The sequence below is a fragment of the Myotis daubentonii genome, chromosome 12 (assembly GCF_963259705.1).
Source record: "Myotis daubentonii chromosome 12, mMyoDau2.1, whole genome shotgun sequence".
Classification (NCBI taxonomy): domain Eukaryota; kingdom Metazoa; phylum Chordata; class Mammalia; order Chiroptera; family Vespertilionidae; genus Myotis; species Myotis daubentonii.
Window position 1 is genome coordinate 16,848,170 of NC_081851.1, and position 24,405 is coordinate 16,872,574.

The 24,405-nt window shown below is 45.0% G+C and overlaps 1 protein-coding gene across 1 annotated transcript in view; it reads left to right on the plus strand.

Annotated features, from left to right (window-relative positions):
- The window catches only part of LOC132213919 (protein Daple-like), a 77,236-nt gene extending 63,363 nt beyond the window's left edge, over positions 1-13,873 (plus strand). Inside the window, 1 exon segment of the mRNA XM_059660797.1 lies at positions 13,309-13,873. Within this exon segment, the coding sequence (XP_059516780.1) occupies positions 13,309-13,873 (565 nt within the window).
- The last annotated feature ends 10,532 nt before the right edge of the window (positions 13,874-24,405 follow it).

Consider the following 24,405-nt stretch of genomic DNA (forward strand, 5'->3'; position numbering starts at 1 on the left):
GTGCACTCCCTTGGGAGAGGCCTGTTTGCTGCTATGCCACAAAGGGGACTGGTAGGAAGACAAGGGGCCTAATACCCAAGTCACTGCCACAGGAGTGTTTTGCAATATGCAAAGCTGTTTCTAACTTCAACTCTGGCTGTTTTGGACTGGCAGCTTAAAGTCAAAGGGCAAAGGAAAGACACTCTCCCTGGACTGGGGAGCCTTCAGGACTTTGAGATTCTCCAAGAGAGGAGGAGTCTGACCGAGGGACTGGCTGAGACCCCATTGGGTTAGGAGAACCGGAGTTTGCATATTGAACTTATAAACTACAGTTTTCTAGACAGAGGTCCAAGCCCAGTTGTATAGTGGTTAAGCTGCCTGTGTATAGCAAAACAACTCAGAATACATTTTAGGGAAATTGAACAGACTGTGTTTGTGGCTAGAAAAAAAAGGAACTGGCCACCATACACATCCCTGACAGTAGCCTCCAGAAAACTGTATAATAGACTTCGATAATGCCTGCGTCTTCATGGACATGACTCCAGAGAGACAAGGACAGTTTTGCTTTGTGTGAGAAGGTCAAAAATAGAAGGTCGCCTCCCTAAGATGTTTGTATAGCTCTACCATGTGTCATGTTTAGTAGCAAAAGATTTAGCTGTCAGAAGTGGCTGCAGTGCCAGTGTTATACTTCATTATGGGTATGTAAGACAAGGGGCAAAGCCAAAGTGGTACTCAACCAAAGTCTCAGCCCCTAGAAAAGGCCAGTAACCTATTTGTCCAAAAGACTTGACCCCTTTACATTTGGGTGACCTACTTGCCTCTGGGCAGTAGCAGCCACAGCTATGCTTATCAAAAAAGCAAATAAGTTAACCAGAGGGCAGAAACTAATGGCCCACATGCAGTCAAGGCTTTACTCCAGAACACACTGGAGCGCTAGATGTCAAATGCTCGAGTCACCCAGTTTCAGGTTCTCCAGTGGGCAAAAGAAAAATCAGTAACAATTTATAATGATAGCAGGTACTCATTTGCAATGGCTCATGTACATAATGCTATTTACAAGGTAAGGAGACTCCACAGAAGCAAGAGGGAACCGGGCCACAGACAAAGCGGCCTGGGAGGCTGTCCTAAAACCACTGGGGCCTCAACAGATTCTAGTGACTCTTTCAGACGCTGACCTGCCCAATCTAGAAAAGCCGAAATCCATAACCAATCTTTTCTCGAGTTCTTGCAGGCATTACAGTCCATCCAGAAAGCAGTCCAGAAGCACGTTCAAGATGCTCTGCCTGTACCAAATTCTGATCTGGTCCATCCCTTCCAACCTGATGACTCTGTTTAGATAAAGAAATCTGCCACCCAAGGACTGACTCCTACATGAAAAGGACCACCCCCACGGCAATCAAGGTCGACGGGATCCTGAAGTGTCTTCATCACACCCAGCTTAAGACAGCCATGGAAAATAGAGAGTCCAGGACTCTTCGGACCCTCTAGAGATTATTCCTGGCCCTCATTCCAGGCCCTTATAAGCAAGCCCACTGACTTTTTTGGCAGAGAATTAATTCTATTAAGCTTATAGTCCTCAGGTGTCAATATAACTCCCTCCCCAACAATGACCCAAAAGAGTCAATGATTTGACTCCTGTATAGAAAACCAGTGGGGAATGAAGTATCCATCTTCCCCAGACAAAGTTTTCAGTGCTGGCACCAGGCCAAGCCTTTGGTTGAGGTCTCAAAGACCCAGCACATAGGGGCTTTTAAAGAACTCACAAAGGGGACCAGAAAACCCCATATTTGGGAAACTAAGAGGGTAAAAAGATACAAATACAGGAAACTTTCTGAGTGACTTCGCCCAGAATTCTAGAGTCATTTTTCTCTGGGCCTGCGTGCAATAATAAATGTAACTCCATCTCTCTAAGCATTGCTTGGTTTTTCTCCACTCTTCTGTAACACCTGCACTGACTGAAAGATTTAACTGTTAATACTATAATTACAAGACACATTTCAGTATTGGATATTAAGAACAAGGTCAAGTTCCACTCAGAGCATGGTCTAGACTCTAGAATGACAAAAACAACCACTCAGAGAGGTAGGCCAAGTTCTCATTCATTATTACTCTGCTTCTTCTTTTTTAAATTGTAACTTTAAAAAATATATGTTTTTATTGATTTTAGAGAGAGAGGAGGGGAGAGGAAGAGAGAGATAGAGAGAAACATTGATGGATGTGCAAGCCCTCCCCCTACTGGGGATGGAGTCTGCAACCCGGGCATGCGCCCTGACCGAAATCAAACTGGTGACATTTTGGTACACAGGATCACGTTCAACCAACTGAGCCACACCGGCCAGGGCTTCCTACTTCTGGACAATCTGCCACAGCATGTCCTGCTGGACAGTCAGGGTGTGTCCCAGTCATGTCCCGTGCTGTGTGCCCCCTCTACCCGTCCACTGTGCACCTCTGTAGAAAGGCCCTTTCCTGACGTCTTCACAGGGCACATCTCCAATCCTTCAAATCCCATTTCAAATGCCCCTTGTCTTAAAAGCTACCTCACACATCTTCACTTAGATCAGTGGTTCTCAACCTTCCTAATGCCGTGACCCTTTAATACAGTTCCTCATGTTGTGGTGATCCCCAACCATAAAATTATCTTCATTGCTACTTCATAACTGTAATTTTGCGACTGTTATGAATCATAACATAAATATCTGATATGCAGGATGTATTTAGGTGACCCCTGTGAAAGGGTCGTTCGACTCTCAAAGGGGTAGCGACCCACAGGTTGAAAACCGCTGCCTTAGATGAATGCTATGACATACTGCACCAGCTACCTGTCATTACATTTGCATTTTTTTACACACTAGAGACCCGATGCATGAAATTTGTGCAAGGGGCTTGGCCCTCGCAGCCCCTCATAGCCTCGGCTGGCCCTTTCTGCCCTAGCTTTATCTGGAAGTTTGTCCGGACGGTTGTTCTGCTGTTAGTTCCAATTAGTGTAATAGCTCTTTATTATATAGGATATAATTACAACAGCAGTCAATACTTAGAGCTCACACTTTCAGTGTGTTAATGTGTGCCATGCACTATAAATAGTAGCTAAGTACCGTATGTGTATTTTCTCATTAAAGCTCATTATAGGTGATGGGATTATATTTCTGCTGTGCCTGTTTTAAAGATATAGACATTGAGACCCCAAGGGAGGCAGTGCTTTCACTTGTCCAAGAGGTTCCTGAGTTATAAATGGATAGACCTGGATTCTTCTAGTATAAAGGCTCCCTGCAGAAAATGCAAATCAAACACCAAAACCCCAGAGAATCCCAAGTGTTGTCAAGAATAACTGGAACGCTCATACACTACTGGTGAGCATGTAAAATAGTGCGGTCATTTTGGAAAACAGTTTGGTAACTTCATAAAAACAAACACCAGATGCCCCAGCAATCCCACTCCCAGGTGTCTATACCCATGAGAAATACAAACATATGTCCAACTTAAAAAAAAACTCGTACGCAACTACTCAGCACAGTTTTATCCATAATTGCCCAAACTTAGAAACAACCCAGATGTCCATCAACTAATGTATGGATAAACACTCTATGGTGCATCCTGCCAATGGAACACAGGCCCACCTCACTTTATTGTGCATCACAGATACTGAATTTTTTACAAAAATTGAAGATTTGTGGCAACCCTGCACTGAGAAATTATATTGGCCACTTTTCCAACAGGCTCATATAATGGTAAGCATTTTTAAATTAATATTTTTATTGATTTTTAGAGAGAGAGGAAGGGAAAGGGAGAGAGAAAGAGAAACATTGGTGTGAGAACAGAACATCGATTGGCTGCCTCCTGCATGCCTCCTGCTGACAAGGATCAAGCCTGAAACCCAGGCAATGTGCCCTGAATGGGAATTGAACCAGCAACCTTTTGGTGCATGGGATGACACCCACCCAACTGAGCCACACCAGCCAGGTGCCTACTTTAAATTAAGGTATTTATATTGTTTCCTAGACATAAAGACCGAGCTCACAGTATCCCCAAGGTGTGCCTGTACTGTTTAGAATGAAAAAGAACAAACTTCTAATATGTGCATCGGCATGGATGAACCTTGGAAGCATTAGGCTGAGTGAAAGCTTGACTCACAAGGCCACATACTGTATGATCTGATGTATAAGACATTCTGGAAAAGGCAAAAGTATTGGGAAAGAAAACAGGAGTGATTGCCTGGGGCTGAGGCTGGGCTGGGGCATTGATGACTAAGAGGCAAAGTTGCTGCTTGGGTGATGGACACATTCTCTATCTGACTGTGTGGACAGTTACATGACTGTATATGTTTGTCAGAAGTCAACAAACTTAAAATTAAAAAGTTACCTGGCCCTAGCTGGTTTGGCTCAGTGGATAGAGCATTGGCCTGCAGACTGAAGGGTCTCGGATTCGATTCCGGTCAAGGGCATATGCCTGGATTGCGGGCTTGATCCCCAGTAGGGGACGTGCAGAAGGCAGCTAATCAATGATTCTCATTGAAGTTTTTATATCTCTTTCTCTCTCCCTTTCTGTCTGAAATCAATTTATATATATATATAATCTGCCTTCGCCCATGTGCTCAGTGTCAGCCTACGCACCCAAGGTCATGGGTCTGATTCCTGGTCAAGGGCACATACCTGGGTTGGAGGTTCAATCAGAGCCCTGGATGAGGTATATATGGGAGGCAACCAATCAATGTGTGTCTCTCACATCAGTGTTTCTGTCTCTCTCTCCCCTGCCTTCCCTCCATTCCACTCTTTCTAAAAATCAATGTGAAAAATATCCTCAGGTAAGGATTAAAAAAGAAAAAAAAGTTCTCTGAAGATAGGCTCATGGATCGGTAAGCCCACTTAGAAGTTCTCCACACTATTTCTGACCAAATCTATCCTTTGTGCGAAGTAGTAAGTAGAAGAGTAAGCTAATCTGAACTTTATTACCATTCCATTTTCTTAGCGATCTTTGGCAGACGAGTTAATGAGGAAAAAATAACCAACAAAAGGTGACAAGCAGGGAAGCTGGGAGCAGAGATGGCCCACATGCTGAGTGACCTGAGCTCCCAGACAGGCAGGAGCTGCACCAGCTTCACAAGTCTCTTGATCCTCTGTTCAAAGACCTCAGTGTTACCAGAAGCTGCTGGCTGCCTCCTCCTCATCATCATCTGAGGGAAAACACTGCCATGTGCTTAAAATGTTAACAAATGTCCCAACTTTAAGTAAAACACAACCAAGTATTTTCATTTTAATTAAAAAACAAGGTATTTTGCTATAACACAACAAAGTCTTTTCAGCACCAGTGCCATCCCTGGCAATTTCATCATTGTTGCCAGATTACAAAAAAAAAAGGGGGGGTTGGGGGGAGGGGAGTTTAAAAAGCATATCTGGCCTGGCCAGTGTAGCTCAGGGTTTGAGGGTCAACCCATGAACCAGGAGGTCACCTTTCCATTCCCAGTCAGGGCACATGCCTGGGTTGCGGGCTTGATCCCCAGTAGGGGGTGTGCAGGATGATGTTTCTGTTTCGGGCTCCATCCCCAGCAGGAGGCGTGCAGGCAATGGATGTTTCTCTCTCCTCGATGTTTCTATCTCTCCCTTCCTCTCTCTCTAAAATTAATAAAAATACATTGAAAAATATTTTAAAAATAAATAATTACCCTAAAGAATTTTTTTAAAAAGCATATCTGACCTTAGGTCCAACCGCCTGCATGCCAGACCCCGAACTCCTTTCTGTCCCAAGAAGAGGGCCTGGCACAGCCCCGGCAGCAGCAGTGGGGAGGCCTAAGGAGTGAGGGGAAGGTCCAAGGCTGTCAGGCTCAGAGCTGCAGGAGGCACGGACCACCCCTGTCTGACTCTCCATGCCCACTGCCCACGGCAGGGCCTGGCCAGGGAACATACTGGACGGTGCTCCGTATTTCTGGAGGGCAATCTGCCCGATACAACACAACTGCACGTCTACACCCTTGGACAAGGGATAGACAGTCTCTGGATTAACCTGGTTATGAGTTTAGCCGAGTGCTCAATGAGAAGGAGCAAAGACAGGCTCCTCAAACTTGCTCATTTCCTTCAGGAGAGTCTCAGGTGTGCTGTCAAGAAAAGAAGCACTCAGATAAAGTGACCAAGACTTCAGCATGGAGCAAAACATTTTCAACACGTGAATTTCCTATTTGTGTTAGAACAGGGCCATCTTCTCGGATGCCTCCTGTTTGCTTGATCTCTAAGGCCAGGAAGGGAGGTGCCCTGTGGGAGCTATACCCCTTCTGGAGACTGAAAGATCCACTTCCACACCTTTTCCACAAGGGGCGCCACTGTTCAGGGGGAGCTCCAATGTATAATCCTACCAACAGTGCCCAAGGGTTCCCTTTTCCCCACTTCCTCACACCACTTGTCCCTTCTTGTCTTTTTGGTAATGGTCTTTCTGGCAGTGGGAGGTGACATTTTGTGGTTCTTATTTGCATTTTCCCTGTGATTAGTGACCTTGAGCATCTCCTATAATTTGATTTTAAATGCTACAGAATAGGCAGCACTATATGTAAAAGTGAAACCACTGCCATCCCCATTCCTCAAGGATTACAATTCTACTACAATAAAAACATCAATTATTTTACTGGTAGATACAAGGTTTTTTTGAAACCTTCTCTTTCAACTAATACATTAGAAAGCTTTAACTTTCAACTGACATACATTGGGAATATAAGACATTCTAAGGTCAAATAATATCCCAAGATCTGGAGATGAAGGATTTGGCCTGATGAAACAATCACCATCAAGCAAGCATGGCAAGGTGCCAGTAACCTGAAATAATGAAAAAATTAAAGTCATCAATAAAAATTAAAACGGGGGGTGGGGGGGAGGGAGTGTTCAGCTCCATTCACTTGTAAATGCTTCGTGACTTGTTGCACAGTAAAGGTCTCTTACAGGAAACAAAAAGCAGATGGACTGGACTCATCTGAACTAATGATTTGAAATGTAAAACTTTAACTTTGTGTTAAAGGGAAATAACTTTACGTTCACTTACGCTTTCCTTAGAGAGGCTAAGTAAAACAAGTACTACACCTACGCACCCAGAGGTGTGATGCATGTCATTTGCACATATAAGATCTTTATACTGGCCACAGTTCCTTGTGAACAGAGCTAAAATTAAAGACTTCATACTCACATTGGTATGTGAGCCCTGTGAATTTCCCTTTGCTCATTCTCCTCCCTCTCCTGGGACAACCACATACCTCTTTCCTGCCAATAAAACCCCACCATCCTTCAAGGTCTAGTTCTCCCTCCTCTGTGCTTCCATAGCACAGGAGGCCCATAACTGCTACATTCTGCCATTGAGACAGTTCTAACAGTACCCACCCCGTAGTGTGCTCTAAGGATTCCATGAGATAATGCACATGGTTAGAGCTGCATAAACACAGGTGTTTAATTATGTGTGCACAGGTTCCTTCCCTAACACCATGTAAGTTCCCTCAATACCTAGGAAGAGTGCCTTGTACCTCACAGATGCTTAATTTCATTTTATTAAATGAAATACTTATCCTAATGCCGCGACCCTTTAATACAGTTCCTCATGTTGTGGTGATCCCCAACCATAAAATTATCTTCATTGCTACTTCATAACTGTAATTTTGCGACTGTTATGAATCATAACATAAATATCTGATATGCAGGATGTATTTAGGTGACCCCTGTGAAAGGGTCGTTCGACTCTCAAAGGGGTAGCGACCCACAGGTTGAAAACCGCTGCCTTAGATTAATGCTATGACATACTGCACCAGCTACTTGTCCTTCCAAACAGTTCACCTCTATGTCTGAGAAAACATTAGAAAACTCTACTCCAAACACTTCACATACACAGACACACCACAGCAGGACTATGAAGTGTTGTGCCAAAATACCAGCAGGAGGAAGCTTAGAGGATCACAGGGCCTTTCAGGAGTTGTACTCCAGACACGTGTGCACACACAGCACGCAGGGTGCGGGTACCTCTGGTGCCCTCTCACTGAACCTCTGTCCTGCTTTAAGGTCTTTTGATGCCATAAGAGGGAGTTAATGAAGGTTCTTAGGGTGCAGGGACACACGGGAACTAGTGTGGCAGGGAAGTAAATACTAAAGCAATGAAAATGTGAGGGAAGAGAAAATAAAGTGAAATAAACCACAGACAACTAATCTTATCAAAAGAGCACTGACACCTTCATCTTCATTGCTACCACGCAGTGCTGACTCAGGGGTTGGAAACCACCAGGTGTCACTCCAGTCCCTTCATCCCTGTATTAACAGTCCCTGGGCGTGATGTCCAGGACCTAGATGTCAGCCTTGATTTTATCTGAAGAAAGCACAGCTTTCATCTTTGAAAAACACCTCCTAAATGTCATTTTTCTGTTTTCATCAGAGGGGATTTCTTAGATTTGAACCCTGAAATGCATTGAATGAGATGATTCAGGAATTATGACTTTGCTGAGTCAATAACGAGAGTAATTTTTATGTACATCTTCAAAGAACATTAAATAAAGATTTGAATCTGACCCCATATTTTCTAACATAACCATGCCATTTCAGAAATACACTTTACATTCTCGCCTTAGAAATTAATTGCCTATCAGTTGACAGATAAGAGAAGTTCACCTTCTATTGCATTCATTCAGCAGATGACTCACCTGGGGAGAAAGGTCCATGGGCTTTCTAGGCTGCCATTTGGTTCTCACTGCACAAATGATGTTCAGAACCAGAAATGATATTTTCTCATTTAAGGCATGTAGGAAGCTCTCTGAAACACCAGAAAACCTCAATACCCCCAAACAGTTAACAGGGACTATGCTGTCTGGGGCAAGGGGAGAAGGGTCTTTCACTTCTTTCCTTGTGCAATTCTGTGATTCCTTTTCGTTTAGTATCAAGTACATATATCACTTTTAAAAAGATTAACAAAAACAAATTTTACAGGACGTATTTATAAAACAGAAAAGCAACTAATAAAATGAACTGAGACTCAGATCTTTGCACTAGTAATAAATTACATTAAGTGAGATACATGTGAACTGAACTATATTGATCAGAAAAGTCAGTGAAATTTCGGGTACAAATGACCTTTTAGGACACGTGAACTTGTCAGAGCATTTCATGTGTAGTCCCTCACCTGCCCCTCAGACAGACAAGGCAACAGCTCAGATACATGCTTCCATCTTCTTCAAGATCTCAAGGCCCATCCTACACAATAAAGGTCTAATATGCAAATTGATCAAATGTTGGAACAACTGGACGCTATGATGCCCACTGACCACCTGGGGGCAGAAGCTCAATTCAGGAGCTTCCCCCTGGCGGTCAGTGTGCTCCCACAGGGGGAGCACTGCTCACCCAGAAACCAGCCTCACAGCTGGTGAGCACGGCGGTGGGAGTGGGAGCCTCTCTCGCCTCCATGGCAGCTAAGGATGTCCAACTGCTGACTTCTCCCAAGGGCTCCTGGACTTCAAAAGGGTGCAGGCTGGGCTGAGGGGACCCTCCCCGCTCCCAGTGCACGAATTTCGTGCACTGGGCCTCTAGTACATTATATTCTTCCTGCAACTTATTTCTTTTAAAATGCCACTGTAGAACTTAGCCCCACAATATACATAAAACAATGAAACACAAAAGGGGCCAAAACTGTAGAGATGGGTTCAAATTCTGTACATTTATGGTCAAAATTGACATCTTTCAAAGGAATAGTAATCAATTTTTATTTTCAACAAGTGTATTTTAGTATAGCACTTCTAAAACTAAGCTTTAAAAGTAATTAGAAATTACCCCAAACATGTCAGCTTAGGTCAAATTCAATCCACTGCCCTCCAAGCCCCTACTGCTAGGCAGTTAACAGTATCTCATGGGCATCCTAGTGGTTTTCCACATATGAAAGTCCCCTTCTCCCTCAACACCTAATACACATGAATTTATTTAAACTCTCCCTAAAGTAATATGTATTATCAACCTGGACTCTTGTAGTACAAACTCCTTCTGACTATTATCTTGTGTTTAAAGGGAGACTGCAATTTATTTATTGTAAGGTCCCAAGGAGAGAAGAGTTTGGAGCCAGAATGTAATAGAGAAAATAATGGCTGAAAAATCCCAAAATCTGGCAAAAGACATAAGCTACAGATTTAATAAGCTACACAAACCCCAACTAGGATAAAACCAAGAAATCCATGCCGAGATACAACTATTTTACTCCAAGTTCAGATGAAAGAACACCACTTTTCTTGAATTATGAGTTAGATGTCTACCAGGATAAGCTAAGCAAAACACACCAACCCCTTCAGAGCTTATCTGCTTTCAGTGTCCTGACAAAAGTGTACATCAGCACCATGGACAGGGCCCATTCTCCTTGACCAGCCACATCTCAAAGGGAGACCTCATCTGCATCTCCTAGGGCTGAAAGCAAGCCTGCCCTTTGTTCCAGAGGCCGACATGCTCTTCCAAAACTGTTCCCTACACACCAAGGAACAAGGGCAGACAGTGCCCCGTGCAAGACAAGCAGAACCATGGGGGAGCCCCAGAGGACTATCTCCCATCAGGCAACATGTAACTTTCACTTTCAGGAAATTGTGTTATGAACGAGCACCCTCTCCAATAGGAAGGTTCTTCTATACAATTCAACTAAGGACAGAGAACCTGATTTGATAAAGGACATGGCGTATATTCCTTGCTGTTATCACTAACCTAGTACACATTCCTGGCTATCTGACAGCTTCTGCAGTCAGGAGCAGCGCATGGCGTAAGCCAGCCATGGGCAAACTACGGCCCGCGGGCCAGATCCGACCCATTTGAAATGGATAAAACAAACAAAAAAGACCGTACCCTTTTATGTAATGCTGTTTACTTTGAATTTATATTAGTTCACACAAACACTCCATCCATGCTTTTGTTCCGGCCCTCCGGTCCAGTTTAAGAACCCATTGTGGCCCTCAAGACAAAAAGTTTGCCCACCCCTGGTTAAGCGGTCCCTCTGATTTGGGGCTCACAAGACCAGGGTTTTGGCTGAGACTGTGGTCTCCCCTGAGTGTCCAGGAGGAAAGGAGATGCTTCCAATCTCACCCCAGTTGTGGGCAGAATTCGGTTTCCTGCAGGTGTAGGACTGAGGGGTGGATCTCCTGTGGCTGCGGCTGCAGGCGTCCTCAGCTCCGAGAGGCCACAGGGAGCTTCTTGACCCGTGGGCCACTTGCTGCTGCAGAGCCCACAGAGCAAAGGGCCAGCAACTCCAGCTGAATGGGCACTGCAGTCTGTGAGGAATCCGTCAATGTGTCGGTGCCACCACGGTGGACATGTGCTCTCCTGCTGTCTTCAGATGTGTTCCTGGATGGGGCTGGATGGGATCAGAATCAGTCGGGTGGATGCCAGGGTGTCCTACCAAAAGCCACCATTGGGGTTGAGTGACAGTGTGTGTGTGAGGAGGGTGTGGGCACGAGGTGCCTGTGGACTTAGAAACTTGAGAGAAGTGGCCGCTGAATTGTCATTGAATGATCTGACTGGGTGTGTCTGTGTCCCACAGCCTGACCATTCCCTGACCCAAGGCCCTGATGGTCAGCAAGTGGAGCAGGGTCCCAGGACAGGAAGCATTAACTGGGCTTTTCCCCAAAGGCCTTGGCTGGAAGCCCAGCTTCACCGTCCATGGAAACACCAGGGAGGAGGCGTGTTCTCCTGAGAGCTGGGGCTGCATCTGTGATTCTTGGGGGCAGGAGTCCTGCAGCTGTGGGTTCCGGGTTTGCGTTTCCTCCAGCTCCCACTCTAGCACCCAAACTAGCCGTCCCTGACCAGGCCCTTCAGGGACTTCCACCCTCTTCCCCGTGCACAGGTGCAGGCAGTGGTTCATGCAGCTCAGCCCAGGGCCCTGGGGGCCACCGCAGGAAAGTTCCCGTGCCCTTGGAAGGCAATGGGTGAGAACCTGTGTGGCATTGGTTCCCACTCAGTCACACAGGACAATCTCCTTGCACCCGAGAGAGAAGAAATGAGACTTCACTGGCTCCTTCCTGCCTTATTCCTACAGATCAAACTTTGCCCCCTGTATCCTCAGGCCAGGGAAATACGGGGATAGTTTGCTTTTAGGGAAATGACCGTAGAGAACGGCAGGCCACTCTAAATTCTAAGAGTGACTCTGTCTTAGTGTTTGGGCTGCTATGACAAAAATACCATAAACCGCATGGCTTATAAGCATCAATTTATTTCTCATGGTTCTGCAGGCTGGGAAGTCCAAGATCATGGTGCTGGTAGTTTCAGTGTCTGCTGAGGGCCTGCTTTCTCACTCATTGCCAACCTTCCCTTCACTGGGTCCTCACTTTGTGGAAGGGGCACGAATGCCAGTCAGGAATGCTCCACTCTCATGACCTAAGCACCTCCTCCACACACCATCACATACAGCATATGGTTTCCACATGGGAATTTGGGGGCGGGGCACAAGTATTCAGTCCTCTCAGCACATTCCTTCTTGTATTGAAGTCTTCTGAGAAGAGGCATTTGAGCTAAACCCTGAGGGCTGGCATTCCAAATAAAGAAATGAGGGTGTACCCAGATCCCAAGACCACAAAGTGCAAGGTGTGTTTGGGGATGCTCAGGAGATGATCTTAGTGCAGACATAGGTTTCAGCCAATTTTAAATTTCTGGATAAAGAATTTGAACTTGATTTCTTAGGCCATAAGTTGTTTATTGAATATATATATATATATAGTTTTCACCTGAGGATTTATTTATTCATCTATGTGAGAGAGAAACTTCAATCAATTGCCTCCTGCATGCCCCTCACCGGGGATCAAACTGCAACCTAGGTATGTGCCCTGATTGGAAATCAAACTCCCAACCTTTTTTGGTTACAAGAGGACGCTCAACCAATTGAACAACCGGGTCAGAGCTCCATTGATACTTTTTAAAAATATATATTTCTTTATTAATTTCAGAGAGGAAGGGAGGAGAGAGAGATAGAAACATCAATGATGGAGAGAATCATTGATCAGCTGCCTTCTGCACACCCCCTACTGGGGATGGAGCCTGCAACCCAGGCATATGCCCTTGGCCTGGGTCGAACCTGGGACCCCTCAGTCCGCAGGCTGACTCTGTATACACTGAGCCAAGCAGGCTAGGGCTCCATTGATATTTTTAACCTAGACATCCTATGCAGTGGGAGAGCAGAGCTCAGGAAAGTTTTCTAGTTTCCATCAGTGTGAGATTGTACAGCTAAGTCCAAGGAGAGCGAAGGCCGGGGTAAAGCTGGGGTGCTTCATCCAGGTCTAGGGGTCACCTGGGGGTGTGTCTGTGAAGCTCAGAAATTGCACGCCATGTTTCTGTGAGGACCTCTGTGTCTTCCCTGCACTTTTCACAGGGTCTGGCCCAACAGGGTGAAAGAGCACTGGCAGAGAGGAAATCAGCGCGCCCCTCACCGCCCCAGTCCCACGGGGGAGCAAGCAGAACTGGCCTGGAAGTGCGGCAGCTCCCGGTGGAGGCAGCTCAGGCTCCTAGTGACAGGACCCAGCGCAGATGGAGAGGCCCGGGATGGTCTGGTCACAGCTCAGACTCCAGCTGACCGGGTCCTGCTTCAGGGCTGCACGCAGTGCCTGGGATGGAGGCGGTACCGGTGGGCGGACCCAGCATCCTCCCCGAGGCGAGCTGAGCCAGACTGGGGACTGTGGCGCCTCCCGCGAGACCCGGCGCTTCAAGGCCCCGCCCCCGGGCCCCGCGCGAAGCAGGACGGGAAATTCAGCTGGGTCCCATCCTTTGGTTTTGGATCAGAAGCTAACGCCCGTGGTCCGCGGCTGCCGCTCGCCGGTTCTCGGGAGCGGGGGGCGCAGGGGGAGGAAACGCTGCAGCGGCGGCGGAGTCCCAGTGACCGACTCTGCTGTGGCCCCGGGGGCGCAGCCGGGCTCCCGCGCCTCACGTGTCCCGAGTGACTCAGGCGAGGCCCGGCCAGCGGCGCTGCTGGTCGCCGCGTGTCCCTGACCCCGCACCGGACCGCCCAGGGCGGCCTGGCCTGGGCTCCGCGCTGCCCCTCCCCGCGCCGCCCCCCCCTGGCCTCCTTCCCAGCTGAGCGCGGTGTCCCTGCAGCCTCAGCTCAGGGCGGGCCCGCCCAGCGGCCAGCGCTCCTGAGGCCCATCTCAGCCCGTGGGTCTCGTAGACCCTGAGGCCCTGGACGCGGCCCTTCAGCCCAGACCCTGCGCCGGTGCCTCCTGTGCCTTCGGGTTCCCCCCAGCCGCCTCGCATGCTCTTGGTAGGTCTGTGTTCCCAGGAAGCGAGGCTGAGGTCTCCCTGCCAGCGCATCAATCAGTTCAATGCGGTGCTGTTATAGGGCCCTGGGAAGGCGCACACAGCTGGGGCTGCAAAGAACTAAATATGCTGATCAGCACAAAGTGGTCATTGTTCTGTGCAGGTGATTCTTTAATTACCGATTCTGTGGCTTCCTCTCAGAGTTAGTAAGTTGGTTAAACCCTTGACTTCACTAGAACATAGGAAGGCCACCTGGATTTTGTGGGTGTTTGGTGTAAGTTTTATAAGGCGCTCTGGGGTGCACAGTCCTTCTCTGCCAGGGGCTGTACGCACGTGAACGCCAGGTAGTAGACAAAGAGGACATGAGAAGACAGAGGCATATAGGAGAGTCTTTTTAAAAAAATATTTTCATTTTTTTACGTAGAGGAAGGGAGAGGGATAGTTAGAAACATCATGAGAGAGAAACATCGATCAGCTGCCTCCTGCACACCCCCTACTGGGGATGTTCCTGCAACCAAGGTACATGCCCTGGACTGGGACCCTTCAGTCCGCAGGCTGTTCTCTATCCATTGAGCCAAACCGGTAAGGGCAGGAGAGCCTTTTTTTGCAGGCCATGTAGCCATTGCTAACAAGGAGCCATCAGACAAAACAGTGCTTCAAAGTAGCTTCACACAGTGGCTGTGCCAAGCAGCCCTTGCTAATACAGTAGCAAACAGGAGCCATACCAAGCAGCCACGCACCAGCTCGTTAGTAATACGTTTATACTAACTTAGACACAAAGGCTTCCTGCCCAACAGTGACATCAGTATTTGGGTTATAGTAAGGTACCCCTGCCCAGTGTGTACAGTACAATCTCTGTGTCCTTGCTTAGATTGGCCTTGAACATCCTGATTAGGATTCTCCTGCTCAGATTGGCCTTGAACATCTGGCGTACTCTGATTAGGCTCCCACAGGCACTATCTCAGTCATGGCCCAAGTTTAACTGTTCCCAAAACTGACTTATCAGAAGGAGGAAAAAGTGTCATGAATGTGACATAACCGTTATCTCAGGAATAACACTTAATTCACAGAAAACATAACTGCAACCCTAGAGGAGCTGCATGGGAACCACAGGCTCAGATATTTCAGCCAAGAAAGCTGCGGGTGCCAAAAAGACCTCAGAGGAGAAACGATGTCAAATTAAACTGTTTGTGATGTGAAAGCCATTTCCAACACTGTTTTTAAAGGTTGTCTAGTGCTGACATGAATGTTTGTTTTGATTCCTGAATTTGAGGATTGCAGCTTAACCTCTATGCCACAAAACCGTTTTTCATATAAGAGTTGTCTGAGACAGAACTGTCATCCACCTTATACAGTGGCCACATTTGACTGGCTGTCAGTTACTGTTCGTAGAAATGTTCTGGAAGTAATGGGTGAGGGCTCTTTCCACCCACAGCTCATCCACTTCTTTGTAGTAATAAGCTGAACTGTAGTAGATTATGTTCTTTCAAAGCTAGAACTGTTAAGTCTGCAAACAAGCATAAATGTTCCATTGCCAGTAATTTTATTCATGCCTTGGTCTTTTGGGTTTGCACCAGAAATTGGAATTGCTTGCAATTATATGTTTAGGTGGATTGAGGCTCAAAATTAATGATGACATTTAATAGTTTCTTAAAGCACCAAGTGGTTCAACTTTTGATGAATTAGAAATGATATGTTGTTTTTGTTTGTTTCATTTCAATATGCCAGTGATCTGTTAGGTGTGCTTTTTAAATGTTGTTCCAGCATTTGAACAGAAATGCCCTTAAATGTTGAGAGCCATTTACTATAAAGTAAAACTTGTCTAAATCCTTAAATGTGAAATGTGGAGAAATTAGTGAGTAGTCGTAGGAAATGTAGGATCAATATTGTCAGACATAAGTGCTTATCTCTCAGCCCAGTGATTTCCTATAGTTGATTTTGTCAGCAACTAACATGTAGCTGTAATGTTAATTATGTACTGACTAGGGGCCCGGTGCACGAAATTCGTGCACTGGGTGTGTGTGGGGGGGAGTGTCCCTCAGCCCAGCCTGCCCCCTCTCACATACTGGGAGCCCTCAGGCGTTGACCCCCATCACCCTCCAATCGCAGGATCGGCCCCTTGCCCAGGCCTGACGCCTCTGACAGAGGTGTCAGGCCTGGGCAGGGGACCCTCATTTCCCCCCATCACTGGTTCTGCCCCCAGCCCAGGCCTGATGCCTCTGGCCCAGGCATCAGGCCTGGGCAGGGGACCCCCAGACCCCTCCGATTGCTGGCTCTGCCCCTTGCCCAGGCCTGATGCCTCAGCCAGAGGCGTAGCCCCCCATCACCCTCCGATCTCCTGATCAGCCCCTTGCCCAGGTCTGACGCCTCTGCCAGAGGTGTCAGGCTTGGACAGGGGACCCCCATCTCCCCCCGATCACTGGCTCTGGCCCCCACCCAGGCCTGAGGCCTCTGACCCAGGCTTCAGGCCTGGGCAAGGGGACCATCATATCCCCCCAATCCCCGGCTCAGCCCCCCGCCCAGGCCTGATGCCTCGGCCAGAGGAGTTGACCCTCATCACCCTCCAATCACCAATCACCGGATCGGCCCCTTGACCAGGCCTGAGGCATCCGGCTCGGGCAGTGGGGACCCGCAGCTGCAGTGGCCCCGCGATCGTGGGCTCCGCTTTAGGCCCAGGCAAGGGACCCCTAGCTCCTGGGACTGCCAGCTTCGACCGTGCCCAGCTCCCATCGCTGGCTCCACCCCTACTTCCTGCTATCACTGGCCAGGGTGGCAAAGGCGCCTGATTCTCTGATCATGGCTGGGGGGCAGGGCAAAGGCGGCCCCAGGGCCGCCTTTGCCCTGCCCCCCAGCTCTTAGCTCCGCCCTGGGTTTCCGATCACTGTCAGTGGCAGGGGGCTTCTTCCTGCTTTCCCTTTCGCCTCCCTGCATTGTGCCTACATATGCAAATTAACCGCCATCTTGTTGGCAGTTAACTGCCAATCTTAGTTGGCAGTTACCTGCCAATGTTAGTTGGCAGTTAACTGCCAATCTTAGTTGGCAGTTAACTGCCAATCATAGTTGGCAGTTAATTTGCATATAGCCCTGATTAGCCAATGAAAAGGGTATCGTCGTACGCCAATTACCATTTTTCTCTTTTATTAGTTTAGATAGTGTAAGGTAACTATGAAATGGTAACTAATTACCTGAAAGAATCAGATCTGGAATGCCCTTTATGTTATGATTACTGGTATACCTACAATATGATAGGATTGTATGACACTCATCTAAGGATTAATGGCTCTTCTGTAAACTTCTGATAATTGTCTTCTCATTTTGATTCCAACAGCTGGCCAGAATGTGTTTGAATTCATACAGAAATAATATTTATATCTGAAAGCCATGTTGAACTTCTCTGAAGAAAGGGCAACACTGATTGCAGCTGGGGATTTGCAGGAAATTGTTCCTTTTGGTCAAGACCACTGCAGACACCACCCTAATGCTTTGAACCTTCAGCTTCGGCAGCTGCAGCCAGCCTCTGAGTTGTGGTCGTCTAATGGTGCTGCTGGCTTGGTGGGATCCCTGCAGGAGGTTACAATCCACGAAAAACAGAAGGTTTTATCAAGATTGTCAGTTTTCTTTTGAAATGTAGAGAGATTCGATCTACTTGTAATTTAAGGCTACCCAGAAGCAACTGAGAAATGAGTATGATGCTACTTCTAGGGTATAGGTTAAGATTTGGTAATTTTTATCAAGCTAAAAATAATGACCTTAATTGTATTATAGTGTCATGGCTGTTTAGACATATAACTCAGCATTTATAATGAGAGTCACTATGATTATGGTCCATTTAAATCTCTTTTTCTCACTTAGTATGTGGGACCAGATTTTATGTTATTTGATGGTTAGATAGTAGAGTTAGCAATGGTCCCTGCTGCCAAAAACTTACACGTTTTTAGAGGAGAAAAGAAATGCCACATAAGTAGACACAGTACTAGTTTTCAAATAGCGGAATGAGAAGTAAGTGCATGTTAAACAGTCAGTCTTTCTCATCTTAATTCCATTTCTGTATCCCTTTTGGGATACCAAAATTTCCAGGAGCGGAAGTCTGTAGTTAGGAATCCAAACCTTTCACTGCCCTGTTCATTTTGACGGTTGGCACAAGGGCAGGAAGGTGAATGTATATGCAGTTGTGAAGCAGGGAAGTCTGCATGGTGGGTAAGCTCCCCCAGTGTCCCATGTGCACTTCACTGCCCCCTCTTCTTCACCCCCCATATGCTTAATATGTCTTTAGTCTCCCAAGAATGTTGGTTTAATTTTTGGATATATAGATAAGGTCTAATTTTTGTTTATTTATGTTTTTGGCAGCATAAAATGGTAATGTAATAATAAGATACTTAATATAGAGAATTCTTGAGGTAAATTCCCATTTTTGAAATCCTGTAAGATACAGTATGATACATACACCCACACCCCTTCCTCTGTTAATCAGTGGCACTAAACCTAAGAGTTGGGCTTGGACTGAGTCTTACTCCACAGACAGAGCAGGAGACTTGTATCTGGATTGCTATTCAATTTTAATTAATAAATCTTGCTCCATAATGTTGCAAAAGAAATAAAAACCGCTTAAACATGTCTTACGTATGTAAATTTTTAAGGAAAGCTGGCAGTTAAGGAGAGGCAGAAGTGAAATTGGAGAAGTGGATTATGACGAGGAACTCTGTGTGGCTGGAAATATGGTGATCTGGAGCAAAGGAAGTAAAAGCCAGGCATTGGCTCTTTACAAGGCCTTTACAGTTGATAGTCTTGTTCAACAGGTGAGTTGATTTGAATATTAGTATTTGATTGATTATTGAGTAATTTTTTAAAAAAATAAAGCTTTTATCCTAAAATGTAACAGAAATAATAAAAAATATATAATGATCCCAGTAGCTAGATATATGTTTTAACATGTATTGAAGATAATGGTAGGGAAATAAACATTTCATTTATTTTCTGTATCATCATTTTTTTGCACTGTTCTTTGTCAATTTCATGGTAATGTTTAAACACTTGAGTAATTCAATTAGTTATTGCCAAAAAAATTTATAAGACTTAAATTTAAGGGTATAAGAATATATTAGCACATGATTATATTTGGTTGCAAAGTGTTGAATAAAGAAAAATCAGGTTCATAGTAAAAATAGAGAGTAAGGGAAAGGAAAAAAAAAATCTAATTTGCTGTAATTGCACATGGTTGGGTTGCTGGCTTGATCCCCAGTAGGGGGCATGCAGGAGGCAGCCAATCAGCGTTTCTCATCATTGATGTTTCTATCTATCTCTTCCTTTCTGAAGTCAATGAAAATACATTTATATATGTATTTATATTTAATAAATTTATATATCAATTTATATGTATATTCATTTATATGTAAACTACATATATTTGTAACTGATTATAAAAAAAAGAATAGAAACAAATAGAAATTAGTAATTAAAGGGACAGAATTAAGCATTTGCCCTGCCTTTTTAGGAAGCCTTGCAGTTCATCTCCAGTTAATAAAGGAAAACCCTTATTTAAATAAGAATACCAGCTAATAATTATAGAAGGAATGGTAGAATTTGAAAATCGCTATTCTGTGTAAACTCTTACTCCAGTGTAACCTCTGATTCAGACAAGGATTGTAAATGGGATAGTAATGCCATTGCGTGAAAGGTGTTAGCATGGCACCAAGGTGTCACCCAAAGTGAAGAAACAAATGCATCTCTACTTTGAAGCTGCATGTTGTTCTCCACCTCCACAACCTGGTGGGTTTACCATCACTGATAGGGGACAGAGGACTCTTTTATACCTACAGCTGTAATGGGGCATGGAGACATGATGTCATCTACTCAGTTTTCTTCCCCAAAATATTTGACATGAAAGGAGACCTAACTTCCAGTTATAGGAAGTATGGGGGCTAGAGGATTAGTTTGTAAAATGAGATGAGGAATGGGTGGAGGTATAGATGAAACAAGAACCACCAGAAATTGAGAATTATTGAAGCTGGCTGTTGGAGATTTATTGTGTTACTCTGTTTACTTTGTATATATTTGAAATTTTCTATCATAAAGACTTAAAGAAAAAAACACTATGAGATACAATTAGACAAATCCAGGATATGGGATAGTCTACATTCTGGTCTCCTTAAAGAGTTAGTTATGGAGAGAAACCAAGATGGCGGCATAGGTAAATACTGGAGTTTGCTGCCTCGAACAACCACTTCAAAAATACAACTAAAAGACGGAACGGACATCATCCAGAACCACAGGAAGGTTGGCTGAGTGGAAATTCTACAACTAGAAGGGAGAAGGAAAGAGAAAAGCATACCGAGACTCAGAGGAGACGCAGTATGGCAGTAAAATACTATGGTGCGGAGGTGCATGCAGAGCGGACTAGCAGCTAAGGGTGCGGTTGTCGTTTTCAATCAGGAGGGAGTCTCAGGCTCTGAGCTCCAGTTCCAGGCGAGTCTCTAGGGACCCAGACTCATACAGGAGAAGTGGGACTGTCTGGCATAGGTCAGAACTAGAGGGTAGCTTTCTCTCTGAGGGGCTTGCAGTGATTACCGGGACATTGAGAAGCAGAGCCTCTGAGGGCTGGACTGAGAGTAGCCATAACTTCTAGCTCCGCCCTGTTGATCCTGTCGGACCCACCCTGCCCAAGTCCTGCAGGGAGGCTTTTGCTGGATAGCCTCAGGCAAAGGCTAGATTAGCACCTCCCTAGAGATCCAGGAGCCAGGAAACCCAGAGGTCAGAGTGGGACCATCTAGTTTGCAGCTCCATGGAACCATAAAGGACACACTCAGGGGGCAGACTCAGTGAGCATCAAAGCCCCATTGAAGCAAGTCTTGCCCAAGAGGGGTGTGTCCAGCACAGAAGTTCTCCCTCTGCAGACACAGCTGATTCTCACAGCCAATTGGCCTGGAGGTCAATTCCTCCCAGTGATAACTACAACAATCAAGGCTTAACTACAAGACTGTGCACAAAGACCACAAGGGGGTGCACCAAGAGTGTCCTTCTCAGGTAATTGAGGAGGCTGAACCAGTGGGCCCTAGTGGACACTCAGCACAGAAAACCACTTTATCAACACAGGGAAGCATAAAAAATGCAGAGACAAAGAAAAAGGACACAAATGACAGAAATGGAGGAAAGCAAACTACTGGATATAGAGTTCAAAACCACACTTTTAAGGTTTTTCAGGAATTTTCCAGAAACTGCCAATAAACTTAATGAGATCTACAAGAAATATAATGAGACCCTCGAGGTTGTGATAAAGGGCCAACTAGAAATTAAGCATACACTGAGTTAAATAAAGAATAGTATACAGACTCCCAACAGCATACTAGAGGATTGCAAGAATCAAGTCAACGATTTGAAATACGAAGAAGCAATAAACACCCAACCAGAAAAGCAAAATGAAAAAAGAATCCAAAAATACGAAGATATTGTAAGGAGCCTCTAGAACAGCTTCAAGCATACCAACATCTTAATTATAGGGGTGCCAGAAGAAGAGAGAGAGCAAGATATTGAAAACCTATTTGAAGAAATAATGACAGAAAACTTCCTCTACCTGGTGAAAGAAATAGACTTACCAGTCCAGGAAGCGCAGAGAACCCCAAACAAAAGGAATCCAAAGAGGACCACACCAAGACACATCATAATTAAAATGCCAAGAGCAAAAGACAAAGAGAGAATCTTGAAAGCGTCAAGAGAAAGAAAGTCAGTTACCTACAAGGGAGTACCCATACGACTGTCAGCTGATTTCTCAACAGAAACTTTGCAGGCCAGAAGGGAGTGGCAAGAAATATTCAAAGTGATGAATGCCAAGAACCTACAACCATCATTACTTTATGCAGCAAAGCTATCATTCAGAATTGAATGTCAGATAAAGAGCTTCACAGATAAGGAAAAGCTAAAGGCGTTCACCACCAAACCAATATTATATGAAATGCTGAAAGGTATCCTTTAAGAAGAGGAAGAAGAAGAAAAAGGTAAAGATACAAATTATGAACACCAAATACACATCTATCAAAAAGTGAATCTGAAAATCAAGTAAACAATCTGATGAACAGTATGAACTGGTGATTGTAATAGAATCAGGGGGCATAGAAAGGGAGTGGACTAGCTATTCTTGGGGGGCAAAGGGGTGAGGGGAATGCAGGAAGAGACTGGACAAAAATCGTGCACGTATGGATGAGGACAGTGGATGGGGAGTGAGGGAGGAGGGTGGGGTGGGAACTGGGTGGAGGGGAGTTATGGGGGGTAAAAAGAGGAACAAATGTAATAATCTGAATATAATGATTTAATTAATAAGAAAAGAAAAAAAAGAACAGTAGTTAAAAGCAAAAAAAAAAAAGTCATGGAGGGGGAAAAAAGGTGGGGCCTATTCTAGATTAAAAGAGACTAAAGGACATTACCAAATGCAATGTTTTTTGCACCATTTTGAATGAAGTTTGATTGAGTCCTGGTTCTAGAAAATTGTCTTAGAAAAACATTTTGGGGAAAATTTGAAAAAGTTGCAAATTGACTGAATATTAGGTGATGTTAGAAAAATTTTTTCTTAGGCAGGATGATGGATTTGTGGTGTATAGGAGAGAATATTTATTATGGGGAAATGCATGAGGAAGTCATGATGTGGGGGATTTTCAGGTAGTCAGCACCCCCCACTCAAATCCCTCACATGCACATAAGCAGATTTGGCAGAATGGTAACCACTGTTAGATTTATTTGTTTATTTTTAAAACATTTTTTATTGATTTTAGTGAGGAAGGGAGAGGGAGAGAGAGAGAGAGAGACATCAGTAACATCAATGGTAAGAAGAGAAGCATTGATCGGCTGCCTCCTGCATGCCCACTACTGGGGATTGAGCCCGCAACCTGGGTATGTGCCCTTGACTGGAATCAAACCCAGGACCAGTCCGCAGGCCGATGCTCTATCCACTGAGCCAAACTGGCTAGGCCTTAACAACTGTTAGATTTAGATGAAACAGGTGTTCACTGTATTATTTCAACTTTTCTTACTGAATATTTTCAGAATAAAAAGTTTTGGGGCGGGGGAGAATATATTTATAGCAGTTGAATTAATTGTTGGGCTATTGACAAGAGATTTCAAGACTTTTTGACTAATGTTAAATTCCTTAGTGGTAAGCACTGCAATCTTGGTACCTGGATATTGCTTTTTTGTGTGTTCCCCCATTAACTGTTTCCTGATGAACATTGTACCCATCTGACAATATACTGGGATCGATAAACTGAATTATTCCTAAACTTGAGGGCATGTGTAAAAGTATTTCTGTCCAGGAGTGTTGAAGCCAGTGACCATTTTTTTTTAAATATATTTGTATTGATTTCAGAGAGGAAGGGAGAGGGATAGAAAGATAGAAACATCAATGATGAGAGAGAATCATTGATCGGCTGCCTCCTGCACGCCCCCTACTGGGGATTGAGCCCGCAACCCGGGCATGTGCCCTGGACTGGAATCGAACCTGGGACCCTTCAGTCTACAAGCTCAGGCTCTATCCACTGAGCCAAACCAGCTAGGACACCAGTGACCATTTTGATGATATTTCCACCCCCCACCCCCACCCCATGTAACCATATGGTTAGTGTAGTTGTGAAAGTGGCATGACAATATCCAACAAGTGTTTGTTTTTTTTTAAATATGTATTTTTATATTTCAGAGAGGAAGGGAGAGGGAGAGAGAGATAGAAACATCAATGATGAGAGAGAATCATTGATTGGCTGCCTCCTGGGGATCGAGGCTGCAACTCAAACATATGCCCTGACCTGGAATCAAACTGTGACCTCCTGGTTCATTGGTCGATGCTTAACCACAGAGCCATGCAGGCCGGGCTCAAACTAATTCTTTGCTTCTATGTTTCCATCTTAAGTTCTCCAAAGGATGATTGCATGTTTACTAGATTCCATGGATGTGCAATTAGATGAATTGTCTCTTTTGTCTCCGTTATCTTAAGATTGCTTGTAAATAGAATGATAAGATTTTTAATTTCAGTCTTTTGGTCTGGAAAACATATTGTTCTTTAATCTTCTTACTATATGGGGGAAGATATTTTATATTTTGCTTAGGAATCAATACCAGGTGTATGTGACTCAGATTTAGTTGAACAAATAAACAGATAACTACAATGCTGTATGCAGATAAATTAAAATGCCATATAATACCTGTGTGTCCACAGTGTGGTGAGAGTCAGGGACTGGCTCTG